Source organism: Caloenas nicobarica, chromosome 6, assembly GCF_036013445.1.
Source record: "Caloenas nicobarica isolate bCalNic1 chromosome 6, bCalNic1.hap1, whole genome shotgun sequence".
Taxonomy (NCBI): domain Eukaryota; kingdom Metazoa; phylum Chordata; class Aves; order Columbiformes; family Columbidae; genus Caloenas; species Caloenas nicobarica.
The window spans coordinates 8,656,750-8,673,596 of record NC_088250.1 but is presented as its reverse complement, the minus strand read 5'-3'; the positions used below and the strand labels follow the sequence as shown (position 1 = coordinate 8,673,596).

The window sequence follows — 16,847 nt, the reverse complement described above, 5'->3', positions numbered from 1 at the left end:
CTCTGATTTTCTTATCACTAAAATTACCTCATTAATCAACCTTAGTGTGTTCAGGTACACCTCAATAGAAGCACACTGGAACATAGCATTCAAATATTCTTATTAGAAGAGGATATATTGACCTCTGGCAAGTCTTACTCCACAAGATTGATGTGTATGTTTTTTGCAGTTTTATTTAGCTTGCCTTCCTTGCCAGCAAGCAGTCACCTGTGCAGAACCAAGCTAGTGGGTGTTCAGAGCTCAACTCCACATCTAAGGTCTGGGCTGTTAATTAAATGGTTAAAATCCAAAGGTCACTCAAGAAAAAGGTTGTGTGGTTTTTTTTGTTGTTGTTTTTTTGTAAAGGTAAGGACAGCAATTTGCAGATAAAAGGCTGGTGGGCTTTTACCAGGTAAATTCTGTTGACAGACTTAAGTATTTTTTAAAAGCTTTAAAAATATTCACACCGTAGCCCTCATTCATTGTAAAATCCCGAACAGGCCAAAGTCTCGTGGCCCACCATTTTTCTTGTTAACACAGGAAGTAAAGGGAATAAAGAATCTATATTGAATCAAATCACAGGGAAAACTGTAAGTTTTCAAACAGAAGTCCCTCTATACGGCAGACATTTACAGTCCATTAGCTAGTAATAATGTGGCCATTCCCCTCCTGGGTATACAAGTTCCCATATACCAGCAGTCATTTTAGAGCATGGAATAAAACCTTTACCTTGGCTTCTGATGCAATAACCAAATACAGATCTTAAAGTGACATCCCCGTTCAGCAGTTCTATGCATTCATTTTGAACCTCCTCCAGTCCTATATTTTTTTTAAGCCATTTGTAACACACTCAACATTGTTACACCTGAGCATTCACATGGGAAAAAAAAGAGCAAACACACAAAATAAAACAAAAACAATAAACAAACCACATTTTTTAAACTATCAAGAGTAACAAAAATTTACAAGCATAAACCCCTTCAAAATAATCAAACAATTTCACATATCTATATGGGAAGGAAAAGAAATTTAAGATAGAAATTCTGTAAAAGATGAAAGGAAGAGAAGAAAAATAAAGGTCAAGGAAGAAAGCAAGGAGAGCAAACAGCAAAAGAAAGGTCAGAAGATATTCAGACTTTGGAGACAGGGTTGGGAGGCACAGGTCAGCAAAGATCAAGAAATGAAGTTGCTAAGAACTGGAAAGAGAACAAGAACTGATGCAGAAGGAAACCTCTAGGCCACTACAAAATTAACCCAAACTAACTGACTCCAAAGGGCCAAATAATCCACCTTGATCCTGCAAATAAGAGTCATGCACACAGCTAAGTGACTTTGATTAGCACAACCACTGCTGTGGGCTGCAATATAACTGCCTGAAGAAAGGACACCTCCTCCCATTTCCAGTAAGGAAGCACAGCAGCTGCCCCCAGCCCCTTTCCCTCCAAAATGGATGTTGGCATTTTGGGATGAGCCTTCAAATTCCACCTCACCATCAGTTTTCTCTTCCCTCATTACAGACACCCGTGCACCCTACTGGGACAAATGACATACTGGCAGTGGCAGCAGGATTTACAAGACCACAGAAAAAATTAGTTTGCTAAAATGGTCATTTATGTAGAGAAGTTTTCTGCATGTACAGATGAAGGTTTCTTAGGTTTCACTTATCTTAAAACCCAACACTAATACAGAAAGATTACTTTAGCTTTAACAGATACCTCTGTACAGTCACCTTGTTTTTCCATTTAGGAGATGTTTTTCCAACAAATCAAGGATCTGAGGACCCTGAAAACAAGTGAGCAGGAAAAAAAAGCAACCTACCAAATTAGGACATGAAGCTGCTAATTACAATTCTCATCCATAACAGTGACTATCCTTATTTCACGTAGGAAGACACTATGGTGAATAATTAGAGTGTGACATTAATTTCACTTAAATTTAACTTGGGTAACATGATTCCCGGGCTACTTGCTGCACCGATTCATGACTTTCATATGCAAAGGAGCTTAACAGAGGGTTGAAGGAGAAGCTGGGCCCTGGTAAAGCCTGGGAGAGAACGGGACAGAAAGGTGGTGGTTACCAGCATCTTCTGCTATTGTACAGGCCTGTTTGTAAAGCAAATGACTATTCTCATGACCTCCAGGTATTGCTAACAAGGGTGCTGCTTCCATGGCAGAGTTGACCTCATCTCCCCTCATCAGCCACAGACCTTTGGTGTCTCCTCCTACTTGGAAGGGAGCATGTGGTGAGAAGCAGCTGGTTTTAACCTGAATCATTTGTACAATGCATGGCCCAGAAAGCAATTAACACTGATGCAAATGAGAGGGCTAAACCGTACTTGGAGTGTGGGTAGGCATCCCATGAAATCACAGCAGCAGCCCCAAGCAGCTATTCAGAACAGTCTGCAAGAACCTCACTGTCAGATCAATAGCAGGTTGGGCAACAGTCCTTCTCCACATCTGTCAGTTTATTTTGGATCACGAGAAAACAACGACAAATACTGAGAAATGCATTCCTCTCTTTCTCAGAAGGGGGGATACTGCTGGGGACAGGCTGTTGGAACAGTGAATAAACATAGGATTTAGAAGACACCAGCTTGCAATGCTAGTTTTGAGGGGGACAGGAGGACTGTTCTTTTCCATAATCAAGCAAATATTGACCATGGCCTGTCACTATTACTTGATGAAGAAGGGGGGGGGGGGGAAAAGTTTCTTCAGCTGCTGCTTTTGAAAGCATTTCAGGCTAGCTCTGAATTCGCAGGAATGCACAAACCTGGGCTACACACTACATGTGCCACTAGGTATTGAACAAAAAACCCAGCGAGCATTGGTAGCTGTGGAGCTATCCCGAAAGACAAGACTCTTAGACACTGAGAGCAGTGCTCACTGCAGCACTCAGCAGCAGACTGTCCCTGCTCAAAACAAAATGGGTAACATAACAGCAGCAAATATGAATTTGGATGCTAGTTCATCTCGTGATTTCTTGGTTTCACGTTAGACTTCATAAAAAGGCTGATTTTATTCTTATCCTTTTTCTGTTATATATTGCAGGAATAATGCCAAAAGTGGTTTCCAATTAGGTAACTTTACCAAAGATTCTTTTTCTTGGGAATTCCTCCCAAGACACTGTCCCTCTCTCTCTCTTATGCCACACATTCCACTCAAATGCCAGCTGGCATATAATTATTAAGTCTGGAATATAACATCTAGCAGTCCCCTTTATCTTCAGGATGATTTATCCCTCAAGGTACATATACTCAAGCAAAAACCAAAGAGGTAAAGAAGACTGTGACCTTCTCCTCCACTGTACTTGCCCAATTCCAGAAGACAGGGACCGGCTGCCAGAGGTACCAAGCAGCTCACTTTCAAGAATGGATTTATAGCGCATCAGCTTTTCTTCACTGCCTGTCCATGTTCCTGCTCCTACCCTGGTTTCACCGAGAGATGCCCAGTTACTGTGGAATAAAAGCTGGTACACGGACAATTAAGACTAGAGTTGTCATTACAGGTTCTTTGTTTTCTGAAGGGGTAAAGATAGCTAAAATCAGGTCATTGTTAACCCCCTCGACCATGCAGAAGCATGTCTATTAGCAATGAACTCATATGAAAAGTACAGGAAATGCCGGCATGTGCCTAATTTAACTCAGAGTTGCTTATAGATCCATCCCCCAGTATAGGTGAAGCCTAGTAAGCACATTTATTTATATATTTAAGTGTATTTAACATTTAAATATAAATACATTTAAAATACTTTCACCACTAAACCATATATTATTGTTGCAAGTATAGCAGAGACAAATCTTTTAAATAAATACTGCTACATAGTAAGAAGAGATTCTTTTTAAGATCTGTGACTTTTTAGTCTAACATTTAGTGTAAACCCTTAAGAACAACTGCTAATACTTACAGAAACCATACTGGAACTGTTGTAAGTTGGAGAGAAGCCATATGAAAAGAGTTACAGGTTTACAGTCCCGTTACAGGTTTAGAGTTACAGGTGCCATCACTTATTAAAGGTCCTCAAACACCAAGGCTGCCCATTCCTAGTAAGACCGCTCTTCTAGCTAGGTAGCACAATGCAATAAATCTAACAGAGAAAGCTGCAGAAAAATGTTTTTGAAATGATATAGAGTTAAATAAATATTTATGCAGGTTTATAAACAGTGCTCTGGACAGGCAATTTAAAGTATAAAATATGTTTATTTCAATTATATACAGCTCAGTACATTTTGATATACATCTTGATATTTTGCAGTCTGTTTGTAACATCAACACAAATACATGCTTCCATAGCCTGCCACCCAACTCCTCAACTTGCATTCCTTTGGAATATTCATTGCTTAAAACAACTTAAATGAACTTTTAAGTATGCAAAACATGTTCTTCCTCCCAAGCACTAGCAAAGATGCAAGAAAAAAATATTCCAATGGAGTCAGTGTGTCTAATTTATGCCAGCAATTCAAAGCAATCCAGCTTTTTGAAAAGGCACAGGGGTTCGTATACAGAACAATCATCACCTTTGGTCTGATATTCAACAAGAATTAAGACATGCAAAGTTATCTTCTTTCCAAAAAGGAAGAGGTAAGAATTTTTCAGAGATAAACACATTCCTCCAGAATCATAGTGTGCAAAAAATAATGCAGTAAGGAAACGCAATTTTTAACAAAAAACTTTTTGGAAAAAATAGATATTTTGTATACTCATAGCGAGACAGTACAAACCTAGGCACGCATTACAGTGTGTATTGACACTTTATTCAGAAAAAATAAATCCATGTGAGACATGGTATAAAAGGCCTGTTATGGTGCAAAGTTCCTAGATGAAGTAAACATATAGATATTTATTTCTTTCAGCAAACTAAGACCTGTATGCTGCACTTTAAAAAAACCTGTATATTGTTCTTTCACAGCCTTTAGACTAAGCAGATTCACAGTGATCTAACTATATTTTGGAATATGGCCGTATTAGAAATACAAAGTGGAATGAGAGTCTCTCTTTTTCCATAGTAAAAAAAAAAAAAGAAAAAATTGGTTCCTAGGCTTTAATTATTCAGAAAGAAGTTCCAACATTAGATCAGTGTTGCTGATCTACTGAGTTCCTTCATGATGTGTTAATGTACTTACTGTAGATCTAATGCACATAAGTACACATAAGTATGTGCATAGGTGCACATAGATCCAGTGCAGATAAGTACATTCAAGACATCAATCATCTAGGCTAGAAATAAAAAGAATTTAATACGGAAATTCCTCAGTAGCAGTTTTCCACACTAAAAGTACTTTAATTGCAAGATAGTCGATTTGTGAAAGCTTGCTCTTTTGGTGATAAACTTTAAACCTGAGACACAGCAAAAACCCACACATGATCTATTGTGGCTGGGTACATCGGTGAGTAACTTAATACTTGCATCATTACCACTTACATAACATGTTATGATGAGAGTTACCTACAAAGAAAAAACCTTTAGAGCATTCCTAGGGCCTGATGTATTGTGCAAAGTGCATGCTTCTGTACTGGGACTGATCAAATGGCATGTAACCTGTGTAGTCTTCAGATTTTCAGCTTAGGATATTGTACAGTCATCTCTGGATCTACCCTTACTCCTTCTGCCACCCTGCAAATCCTCCTTGCTTTCATCCTTGTTATTGCTAGCACTTTCCAAATCCTGTTCTGAAACATCTTCATCTTCTATTTTTTCCACTTTATTAGAATCTGATGCTTTGATTTCATCTTCTATCACATCGGTCTTCTCATCAGTTTTCCACGACGCTTCCTCTTGCAAGTGCCCTGTTTCTTCAGGCTCATCTCCTTTTTTATGCTGGAAGCTGTCATCTGCAGTCAAGGCAGCTTCGGTTTCTATTTTGTCTGTTCCTTCTCCAGCTTTGTCCATTTGGTCAGTTTTTCCCACAGCGCTGTTCCCATCGCCCTCTTCTTTCTGTGTATCGGCTTTATCTCCATCACATTTTCCCTCAGTTTCTAGTATCTGTTTTGACTCTTCATCAAAATCAAATGCATCACCATCATCTTCCTGTCTTTCATCTGCTTGATCCTCCAGTTTAACTTGCTCACTAGCATTTTCATCCTGCTCAGCTCTCTGTGTCAGGGAATTATCTGCACCTTCCTTAGAAGCAAATCCACCACCATGGTGGTCTGCAAGCTCTAACTCTTGCTCATTTTCTTTCAGTGTTTCTTTATCAACTTTGTTTTCAGTAGTTACACTAACATCTACAGTTAACTTCTCTTTAGATTCACCTTCCTCTTGTTTAACTACATTCTGCACTTCACCTTCTAAAGGAATACTTTTCTCTTCCACTGTATCACCTGTTGTTTCTTCACTACACTGAACCATTTGATCTTCTACATTTGGCTTTAAATCTTCTATCCATTCTGTCCTACTTTCCTTTCCTTTCCCAGACTCATCCCCTGTTTCCAATTCTGAATCTTTAATTTTGTCATCTAAAAGACTTGGGTCTAAACTGGCTTCCTGACTCCTCACCTCTTTCACAACATCTGTGTCTGGCTCTGCCTGCTCCAGTATGTTTCCTTTTCCCTCAGTAGAACAGCCTACAGCCTCCGCAGATGCCTTATCTTGCTCGCCTGTTTCTGCAGAATCTGAACACATCCCCAGCTCTTCCATTACTACTTCCTTCTGTCCATCCTTCTCAGCCACAGCATTTTCAAGTTCAGTTTTATCTTGCATATTTTTTTCCTCTGATGATGCGGAAGGACTACCCTCTGAAGAAACTGCTTGGATGTGGGCCTGATCTCCACTGTCTTCCTTCTCACTTGTATTTGCTGGGACATCACTTTCACATGACTCCGTTCCCTCCAAACCCACAGACTCCATTTCACTCGTCTGACCCTGAACTGCACTCCCAACCTCATTTGCTTTTTCAGCTCTATCACCTCCTGTTTTTTGTGTTCTTCCATCAGCACAGTCTTTGCTTTCAACAAGCCCTTCCTCCAAGACATTTGTAACTTTGCTTTCAGGACTTTCTTCTGAGTCCTGGAGTCCCTCAGCATGACTCTCCACATTTATCTCTTCACTAAGCGAGCCTCCTACTGTAACCTCTGCTAGCCCTGCCTGGTTAGAAACCAACTCGCAGCTCTCACTGGTAACGTCGGCTTCCCGATCCATTTCATTGTCACTCAGGCTATGGCTAGTTTTAAGATGCTCTTGTTCTTCCTGTTCAGGTGCAGCTTTGTCCAGTTCATGGTCTGTACTTAAGATGTTAGGCATCTCCTGAGGAGTCTCAAAAACCTGATGACCTTGCAGAGAGTCCACCTCCAAGTCTTGATTCACCCTTGCATTTAAGTCATGGTGTTCAGCCTCTGTACTAACAGGCTGTTGGGCTGCTGTGCCTGTGGACTTGGTCTCCTTTCTTAAATCATCTGTGTCACTATCACTGTTTGAAGATGCACTCCCTGATACATGTTCTGTATGGCTTTGAGGTTGTTCTGTAAACTTACTATCTGGTAACATCAACGTTGACAGGGCATCACATTCTTCAACCATTTTTTCTGCCTGAGCATTTTCATCAGCATGCAATGTCTGTACTTCCTGCTCCTCAGACTCCTCTTTGTGTTCCTCACGCTCAGTATTCTGCAAGATTTCTTTTTTCCCCACATCCTCCAAAATCTCATTTTTCATGTCCACTTCATTGGCTTTGCCTAAAAGACCATTGAGAAAGTTGAAGGGACCACACCCATAGCACTTACCTCCCCGCTTAAAACCCGAAAGAGAATGAATCAAAGAACAGGTTAATAAAAGATCAGCTTTTGCCAATTACGTGAGGCAAAGCAGCAATTGAATTAGTAAGAGCTTGGGGTTTTTGATCAGTGAAAATCACCACCACCCTCTCAAAGCAAGAAGTCTTTGGTGCTGGCTTGTGTTTTTGTAAAGTAAAAGATTTATGCTCTTGGCTGTGTGAATTACAGCTTTTGTAGATGAGGACAACTGTTTCAAGCAGTGCATTTTAACAGTAATACTTGCAGATGTAGCACTAACAGTAAAGATTGTTTTTTCTCAGCAATATTATCTGCAACTTTAATCCTAACAGCACTCTATGCATGCAAGAGTGTGTGTCTGATGCCATTATAAGGAAGTAATCAAGGATTATTCAGTAATAATTTACTCCTAAGCACAATAAACAAGTATCATCACTGCGTATGACAAACACTGAATGCAAAATTGATAGGCAAGCAAATGCTTCAGCTGTTTAACATTACCAACACAGACCAAAGCTCAGGTACTCTGTGCCTTTCAAAGCCACTTCATCCACTCAGAGGGATGAAGGTATTAGAAAGGTATTAGAACAACAGTGTTTGCTGTTTCAGCAGTTAGCTTTTGGGTCTATGTTGTACCTGTTTCCAAAAACAACAGAATAAGGAAAGACAGAAAACATATTAAATTCAAAACCACACCCTTACCTTGGCTTTGGTGTTCCAAATTATTTCCGCACAAAAACTGAGTGAGGAAAAAGCAGCCAACAGCTAAAAGCAAGATAACTTGCACTTGAAACGGTTGGCTGCCCGTTGCTATTTATTAGTATGTTCATTTAGAACAAGAACAGGAGAAAAAATAATATTATTTCCTTTCCTTCCACTAGTATAAAAGTTCTCTGAGTGGCCAGTCATTACAAACAACTCTGTAAGAAGAATGGTTTTGCCAACCAGATTTCTCCTCAACACTATGCATCTCAGAGTTATATTCTTTGAATTTAACAGCAATAATCCTGTTATAACAAGTAAAAATGTTGAAGTGTTAGAATGAACTGCTCAATAGTATTAGATACCAAGAAAATTAATTTGTACATTAGTGTGATTCCACAGTGCCCAGCACTGTTGTTCAGCAGACACTTACAGTTCCCAGGTGTATAAATGAACCAACATTGAAGTTCTTTATAGGAAACTAAAATGCTGTTTTTCTGACTCTAAGATATGTGCTGAAAAATATTGAACAACAGTAGGATTATTCTGGGACAATTTTCAAAAGCAGGGTTTAAATAGTAATCTGAATTATTGCTACTTATCTGTAATGTAATGTTTGTATTCTCGTCCTCTGTTGCCCTGAATGGGAAATGAAATCTGCCTTTGCAGGAAACTGCACAACATACTTGAAGTGATAATAAATATTAAGCAGAAAAATGCATAGGAAGTGATTTGACAAGTAGCATGCTGCGTGATGTGTTAATTGTCCCGCTAACAAATGCCCCAACTCCGAGCAAAGATGAATGAATGGACAGACAGAAAGATATGAAAGGATATACAGCACTTACCAAGTGCCCCGTCCCCTCCTGTCTTTAACACCTGAGTTGTGCCTGGAACAGTTGTAGAAGAATCCAAGTGTCTTTCATTATCAAGAATGTCTGATGTCTCCCCGTTGGTGGCTACATCAGAGTCTGGGATTATTCCATGTTTCTGTAGAGAAGCAAAAGCAATGCTTTAGAGCCTGCTGCTCAGAACTGGGAGGATTGTTCAGGTTTCTTGTCCTGGATAAACAATTGCTTCAATTGTTCCGTTAAACATTGCTAGAAGTCAGAAATGAGCACAGAATATTACAGATCTCAGTTGTTGGGTTTTGTTTGTTTTTTAACATAGATCTGCTGCATAAAATGTTCCTCAGAAAAGCATCTCCTACAAAAGCAACCACTTAATTACTGTCATCTATATTAAAGGCTCACAGTAAATATTAGGGGGAAGGACTTTATGTAGAAAATTCCTGAAATGGCAACTTTGAGGCAACATGAAAATAGAGTTCTTGCTGCTGAGCTACATTAACATTGAATTTTTTCTGCAAAAATGTACAGGAGGAAAAGGTCAGCAGTTGAATACGAGTTTCTTTTATTCCTCTTGCATACCTTCAGTTGCTCCTTCAGCACAACCACTTCATCTCTAAGGTCATCCCGCTCACTCCTTATGGAATCAAAGAAATCTTTCTGCCTCTCTAATGCCTGAGTTCCCAACACAGACAGGGGGCGAGGAGACGTGAAGAAAGGAAGGAAGACAAGTAAAGACCATGAAAAGCAAGTGTAAACAAGAATGAGTAGATTTAAGATATTCAGAGATTCATGGAAGTGGCATGTACGAAAAAGGTAAAGTTTACAGATCATAGGACCAAGTTTACATACACACAGATAAACTTCAAATCCAAGAAATGCACAGCTTATTCAATAACCTGGAATTCCTACTAAAGACATTCAGAGCCCAATCCTTCACTAGGAATCCTTAAAATGAGGATCCACTTTTCCTTCTTTCTGCTAAACAAGTTAATTCAGCTCCATATTACTTCAAAGTGCACACTGAAGACACAGGGCAATTCCCATGTGTTCACTGAACAACAGGAAAGCAGGCCCAGCAGATTTTAATAGTCTTTTCATTCCATGAGTTACCACGATGAGTGCAGCACATTTCACTTAATTTGAAAGCAGCCAGTAAGTCATCTTTAGACGGGGATGTACCATGTGCAAATGCACACTGTGCTACTGAACCTGCCCCAATATTTCTATTAAAATATATAAATAGAACAGTAACAAAAATCAGAAAATTTTGAGTTTCAAATTGCTACAAATTATTGGACATGTCAAGCACGGGCAAGTTGTCAGATTTCTTTCTCCTTCTATATTCAGCAAGTCAGTGCTCATTGTTAGAAAAGCAAGCTATGCTTTTCTTGAAGAGTGGGTTTCCATTTGGCTTTGATAGGGGTGGTGGGAAGGCATTAGAAGCAAGGGAGACTTTCATCCCAATAACCCATAAATAGCTCTTGCTTCTGCATTACACTCCAGTTTCTGCTCAGTCTGCAGATCAAATCTGAACAAGCAAAAATTCAGTGCTGATGGAGTTGCATTATAAATAGCACTTCCTTTCTCAGTATGGCAAATACAAATGGTGCACCACAGCAAGTAAATTATCCTAGGCCTTGAAATCAGACCAGCTGCTGAGTTTTTCTTGGATTTTATGATACTGGCAAAGACAAAATCTGCTATTTGCTAGTTTACTGCTAATATAGTAAAACAGCCACACCAAGCAAAGTCACTAGGGAGTATTTTATTCATGAGGGTTTGCAGAAGCAGGATCAGCTCGAAAACAACAGTGCCACTCTGAACACATTTCAGGAGTTGACAGTCCTACCCCTATTTTTTTGTCTTTCCACTCTATTGTCTCCTGAAGATCAGAGATTTCCCTGACATAGCTCTGCTGTTTCTGTTGCAGCTGCTGGATTTCCTGAGAGACAGGAGGAAAACAAGGAGACAGAAAGCAGGTAACAGGTTAACAAAGAAGGTTAAGATTGCAGTGGTGCCACAGAATGAAAAAAAATTGGGTGCTAAAGAGTATCTACATGCAGTTCCAGAGTTCCTGACATCTCAATGAAACCTACACTCCTGAAGATAATCTTAACTATCCACGAGATGACTAATAACAAGTCGGACGGTTCCATCAGTTTCCTCTGCATCTCCACAAACAGCTGTCCGAAACACAGCTTATTTCATATTATGGACAAGGCAAAACCGGAAGTCCAACTTCAGATAATACTTATGAAAGGACTATCTCTAATAGTCAGCTCTGAACCTGTTTGGCCTGAAATACTAGTATTTCTTCACGTGAGAAACTTCAGTAGAGAATAAAATTCTCTATACCTCACCTTCTACACTCCTGCTAACTGGGAGCATACCAATCAAAGACGACATTAAAAAAAAGTTACTTACTGCAAGCATTTCTTCTCTTTGCTTCAAAGCCTCCTTGATTTCCTTGAACTGAAATTGCAATATGCTATGAGCATGCTTCTCCCTCTCAAATTCCTATGAATAATGAAATACTAATTACATTCTTATTGATAAAAAATAGCATTCCACGAAAGAAAAAGAAAATATGCCCAACCACAAAGAAAATGCTTACTGCTATGTAATTCTTGAATATTCCTCTAATCACGGTCTCCCAAAATACAATTATCTTGTTTTTCCAAGAAATATCTTGTTTTTCCATCAAATATGGAAGTGACAGACATCATTTAGCCAGCTTCATAAACTGAACAGCAAGCTGGTTTTTACACTCAAGTCCTACAGATTTTGCAGATGAGCAGATGGGAATTTAACCCACTCCTTCCACAGAGCCATGTACTGAAAGTTATCTAGACATTGTGGACTTTAAAAACAAAACCCACACTGTATATTCCAGGAACTATGTGCTTTTGAAGTACACTATAGTGAAATGCCTCAAGCTAAGAAGCCAGTTCTGAAAAGCTAACACAAGCCACAGCTTTATTGTTTAACACCAACTCACTAGCTGTCAGACATTGAACTCTTTTAAAACTTAACTCTCAACCACGTAGCTGCTTTAACTATATAAACTGCACAACTCCCCAACGGGCCTTGTGAAGAGACCTCTGTGTGTAAAAATACTCCAGAAGTCACACGAACAAACCCTCTGAATATACTTTAAAGATGGAATATAAAATGATGTGGTAATGTCAGTATAGCTTTACCATATAAAACATTTATTCACTTCTTCAGAAATTGCTTTGTAAGACAGAAGCTTAGAGAAGATTCCCATTTGTATGATCACAACCATAAAATATGCTGCTATTTCACTTGCTTTAACAAGTAATTAAAACAATAACTTATTTAAAATCTTGAATAGTAATTTGGTTGCCTCCTCCCCAAATTTGTGTATTTGGTCTCCATGTCTCCCCCCTAATCTTTCCCCGTTAAATAACATGCCATAGCTGTATACATACTTTACTTTTTTCTTCATATTGCCGCCTGGATTCTGCCAGCTGTTCTTCTAACTCTAAGAGCGCATCCTTCAGGGTATCTACTTGGTACATGAAATTTGTTTTTTCATTGTCTAGTTGAGCATTTGACACCATAGCTTTTTTGTATTTCTCTTCAACTTCGGCTAGAGAGTCCTGCAAAGAATAAGCAACCACAGTCAGAGTCAGTTATAAAAGACACTTTGCCAACCAAGACCTTCAACAAGAAAATTAAGTACTAAACCACAAGCATGCTGAGTACTCCTATGGAAACCAGTGCTAATCATGTGCTAGAGAGGCTTACCAAGTGTCCCAAGGTGAGGATAACCTCCCTGTGCTCCTACCGGACATCTGTTTACAAGCAAGGAACCTTACCTCAGGACAGAAAAAAATGTTTCCTGTTCTCTGCTGCTTCAGCTGCTGCCGTCTCAGTTTTTTTCCTTCTCCGTCCTCCCCCGGCCCTGCACACTGGCAGCTCAAAGTAGCTGCTGAAGATGATGAGTCAATTTTTTTTTTTTTAAAGGTAAACTGGCCTTGATTTAAGATCATTTTAGATGCCCTAAATTAAGACAGTTTGACAGCCACTTCACACAAATTTCCGGGATCACTGCAGTGTGGGAACCACTAAATATACTGACTCAGGAATTAGAATTTGCCATGAAAAAGCTGCAGCTTTTGTGACCTGATGTATCATTTTTCATTAGGTTTCCTATATCACATCCCTTCTTTACAAATGTACTCTGTAAGACAATTCCCAGGGTATTGAAAACCTCTTCTATCAGCTTGACCTGAATATAAGATACTGAGGTATTTTTAACAACAGATGACAGCAAAATAAAGATCGGGATCATTTTCCATGTTGTGCAGTCAAACTTTGCAGTGTTTGATTTTAATACAGCAATAAAAATAAACAAAACAGTGCAAATATGAAAACAACGAGCACGCTTACGTCAACATTTTAGTGTACAGATCAAGCAATTTCTCTGGGAACTTAAGTAATTCCAATAATTACATCTAAAGCACAGGTGAGTTTCATATACTTCCCTTTTCATTCAGTCAACAGAACTGGGGATGATAGTGGTGAGCTGATGACAAAATTAAGTTTGAATCAGTTTAGTTCACCTTTCTATTGGCAAATCAGAGAATTTGTCTTTAAGGACATAACTTTGTACAGTTCCAAACCCAAATGGTTTTTTGGTGCACTTTCCAGACCAAGAATATGAAATACCAAGCAAAGGAAAGCAGCCAGGATTTGGAAATGCAGGAAAGATTAAATCTCAGAAATTAGGTGAAAAGGAAGTATATGCAAGTAAGAAGTTAATTGCCGCACCACTCCTTCAGCATGCTATGTTTTGTTTTCTTAGCATCAAGGAGTGTGGCTGAAGTACAAATCACCACAAAAGGCAGTGTAAGGGACACAAATAAGACCTACATTTTTAATGCAGTTTGTTATTTTGCTACACAGTGATCAGGGAAAAAAAAAACACCAAGCAGGTTTTACAGAAAAAGGGCCAAACTACTGTTTTTCCACTGAGAACTCCAGATGGCAGCATCTTTACCTGTCACAGCATTGAGCCAACCACATAGTCAGCAATTAATGTTGCTAAATGTTACATTATATGCCTGGATGTCTAGGTATACATTTGCAAGACTGCCTTTTCCAAAAAATGCAGCTCATGTTGCTGCTCACTTCTCAGGTGGTGGTATGGGGATGCACAAGTTAGTTGTTGCACCAGAACTCATGTCTTCATGAACTGGTGTGAGCATTCATTCTTCACGTAAAACGCCTTGTTACATGAAAGTTTGCTACAATAATTGTTTAAGGCTGTCTTGTGTGATCTAAATGTGAAACCAAACTGCTAATCACCACCTCGCATGCACAACTTCCCAAAGGCATGCTGGACCTTATCAAAATAAAAACATACAAGCTTTTAAACTCCCATTTTTCGTAGCACTGTGGGACATTAGTTTATCTTCCAGTATTGGGAGGCTTCTTGGATTCGGAAACTATAAAAAAACCCTAATAATTTTTATTTGCTAGCAAAATGATTACCTTCTCAAAACAGCAAGGACAACATGCAATGGTAATCAGCAGCCTTTCAGTTAACATTTGGAAGCATTTCTCACCACAATCAATCAAGGTCAGAGCAGACACTTTTCCAGTTAATGAAATGCTTTTCACACAGTTTGCAACCCCTCCCAGCAGAAAGCATGCAAGGTCAGTTCTCGGTCTCAGACCGATTCTCTGAATGTTTAGGTGGTGTTAATGATCACACTCCCAGTCTGCAGCAAACCAGTACCTTCATTTCTTTCAGTCCCTGCATGTATTTGCCTTCTATATCCTGAATCTGGTCCTTTAACTCATAGATATCCTGAGAGAAATGGTAAGAAAAGCAAATGATGCCACTGAAACTAATGGGAAGAAGCGCGGCTGACAGGGAAAAGCAAGTATTGAAAATTATCATTTAAGTATTTCTACCACACGGGCTAAGCCATCTGATCCTAACCTGAAGCCTTGTTGGACAGTGAGATTTCTTGGTGATGAGTTTATGCTAATTCTGCTCTTCTTGACTGGAAAAAATGAAATCCTCAACGTTAAGGACAAGATGCACACCCAGCTTCAAAGCCTCCAACAATTACACACTCCAACCACACAGCCCATTTCTACCTATTTCACTCATTATCACCCTCTTTGCCAAAGCAAGTCTGAAATATGAGCTATACTAGAGATGTGGGAAAGACTGTATGCAAACCATCCGTCACACTAAATTTAATTATAAGTCCTATTTCACAGTCTCTCTCCTCTTTTGTCCTTGGTCACCACCAAATGGCTCTTTCAGCTATTTTATAGTGCTGAAACTCAGACAGACCTGCTTGTATCTGAGGTCCTAATATGAATTCCACATGTTTTAACTGGCTGTAATTTCAGAAGTGTTATAAATTGTATGCATGAAAGTTAACAGAATTCGGATTTCTCATTTTACAATAGTCTTCAGAATAGAGCATTAAAAAAACTGATTACAAAAAACAATTTAGCAGTGGACTACCCAGACTAGCACTCAATGATACCAACACTGGATTGCACAGCTATTTGCTATTCAAATGATCTTAACTTCATGGAATCACAAATTAAGATTACAAAATACAGCCTGTTCCCCAGCATCCAGCACGTGTGGTACTTCTTGCATTATTTCAATCCCACTTATATTGAGTCCATTTCCTATTTCATTAGGTTAGGATGTGTATATTATGATCAGTCTGATCTCTTTTCGTATACCATAGGACTTTACCCAAATATTCCTGCAATACACACTAGCTTCCCAGCAGCATCTCTCCAATAAAGCTCTTCACTTTTCATTTACAGCACATAATTCATTTTGTCAGAACTGCCAAAAGGGGGAGACACAAGAGTTTCACATTTGAAAAGAAGTCTAAAGCATATCTAATAATACCATTGAGATAATATCAGTCTATTTAATAACAATGCAAGAGACAGTCCTAGTTAGTATTAGCCTGTCAGTCCCAATTCTTACTGCTGATTTCTAGTCAGTAATGGGAACATCAGCACTACTTTCGTGTCATCATAGTTTATTAATTTATTAAATGCAAGGCATAAAAACCTTCTGATCAAAGGAGCCATAGTTAAGAGACCGATTCCTAACAATTTATGATGGTTTTAAATATTTCTTACCTTAATTTCTCTAATAGATGCCTCTGTATCAGCTGAGATAGATGTGTCCCCACTGCCTCTTCGTGAAGAAGTCCCACCCAGAGAAGCCAAGGTAGCTGCTGATAAACTTGAAACAGTACGTGCCCCCTACAATCACACACAGTTAAAAATGGTTATAGTTTTTTTCTAGATGCATTGTGGGTTTGTAGTTGGTTTTGGTGGGGGGCATGTTTGTTTGTTTCTTGTCATTTAAAAAAAAATACACATACCAACCGTTGCACTTCTACATTATGCAAATTTGATTAAAATGTAACTTTCTAAGAAGAAAAATCAAACGATCAAGATTTAACAAGAGAAACTAATGAGAAAAGGTTGATCAGATGTATTTAAACACTATTGACACATGAGTTTGTATGGCTTAGCTTCTAAGTATTAGCTCTAAATTAGACAAAAG

The 16,847-nt window shown here is 38.9% G+C and overlaps 1 protein-coding gene across 9 annotated transcripts in view; it reads right to left on the bottom strand.

Moving 5' to 3' along the window:
• LRRFIP1 (LRR binding FLII interacting protein 1) overlaps positions 1-16,847 on the bottom strand; it is a 111,544-nt gene that overhangs the window by 7,434 nt on the left and 87,263 nt on the right. For 5 of the 9 annotated variants that reach the window (XM_065637200.1, XM_065637201.1, XM_065637206.1 and 2 more), the window contains 8 exons: positions 16,415-16,540; positions 15,024-15,095; positions 12,709-12,879; positions 11,681-11,773; positions 11,106-11,198; positions 9,836-9,928; positions 9,254-9,395; positions 4,156-7,646 (listed from right to left, as the gene is read on the bottom strand). In XM_065637200.1, the coding sequence (XP_065493272.1) occupies positions 5,539-7,646; positions 9,254-9,395; positions 9,836-9,928; positions 11,106-11,198; positions 11,681-11,773; positions 12,709-12,879; positions 15,024-15,095; positions 16,415-16,540 (2,898 nt within the window). In that variant the 3' untranslated portion in view covers positions 4,156-5,538. Of the gene's footprint in view, positions 1-4,155; positions 7,647-9,253; positions 9,396-9,835; positions 9,929-11,105; positions 11,199-11,680; positions 11,774-12,708; positions 12,880-15,023; positions 15,096-16,414; positions 16,541-16,847 lie in introns of those variants that run through there. The other 4 variants (XM_065637208.1, XM_065637205.1, XM_065637207.1 and 1 more) reach the window with 4 other exon arrangements.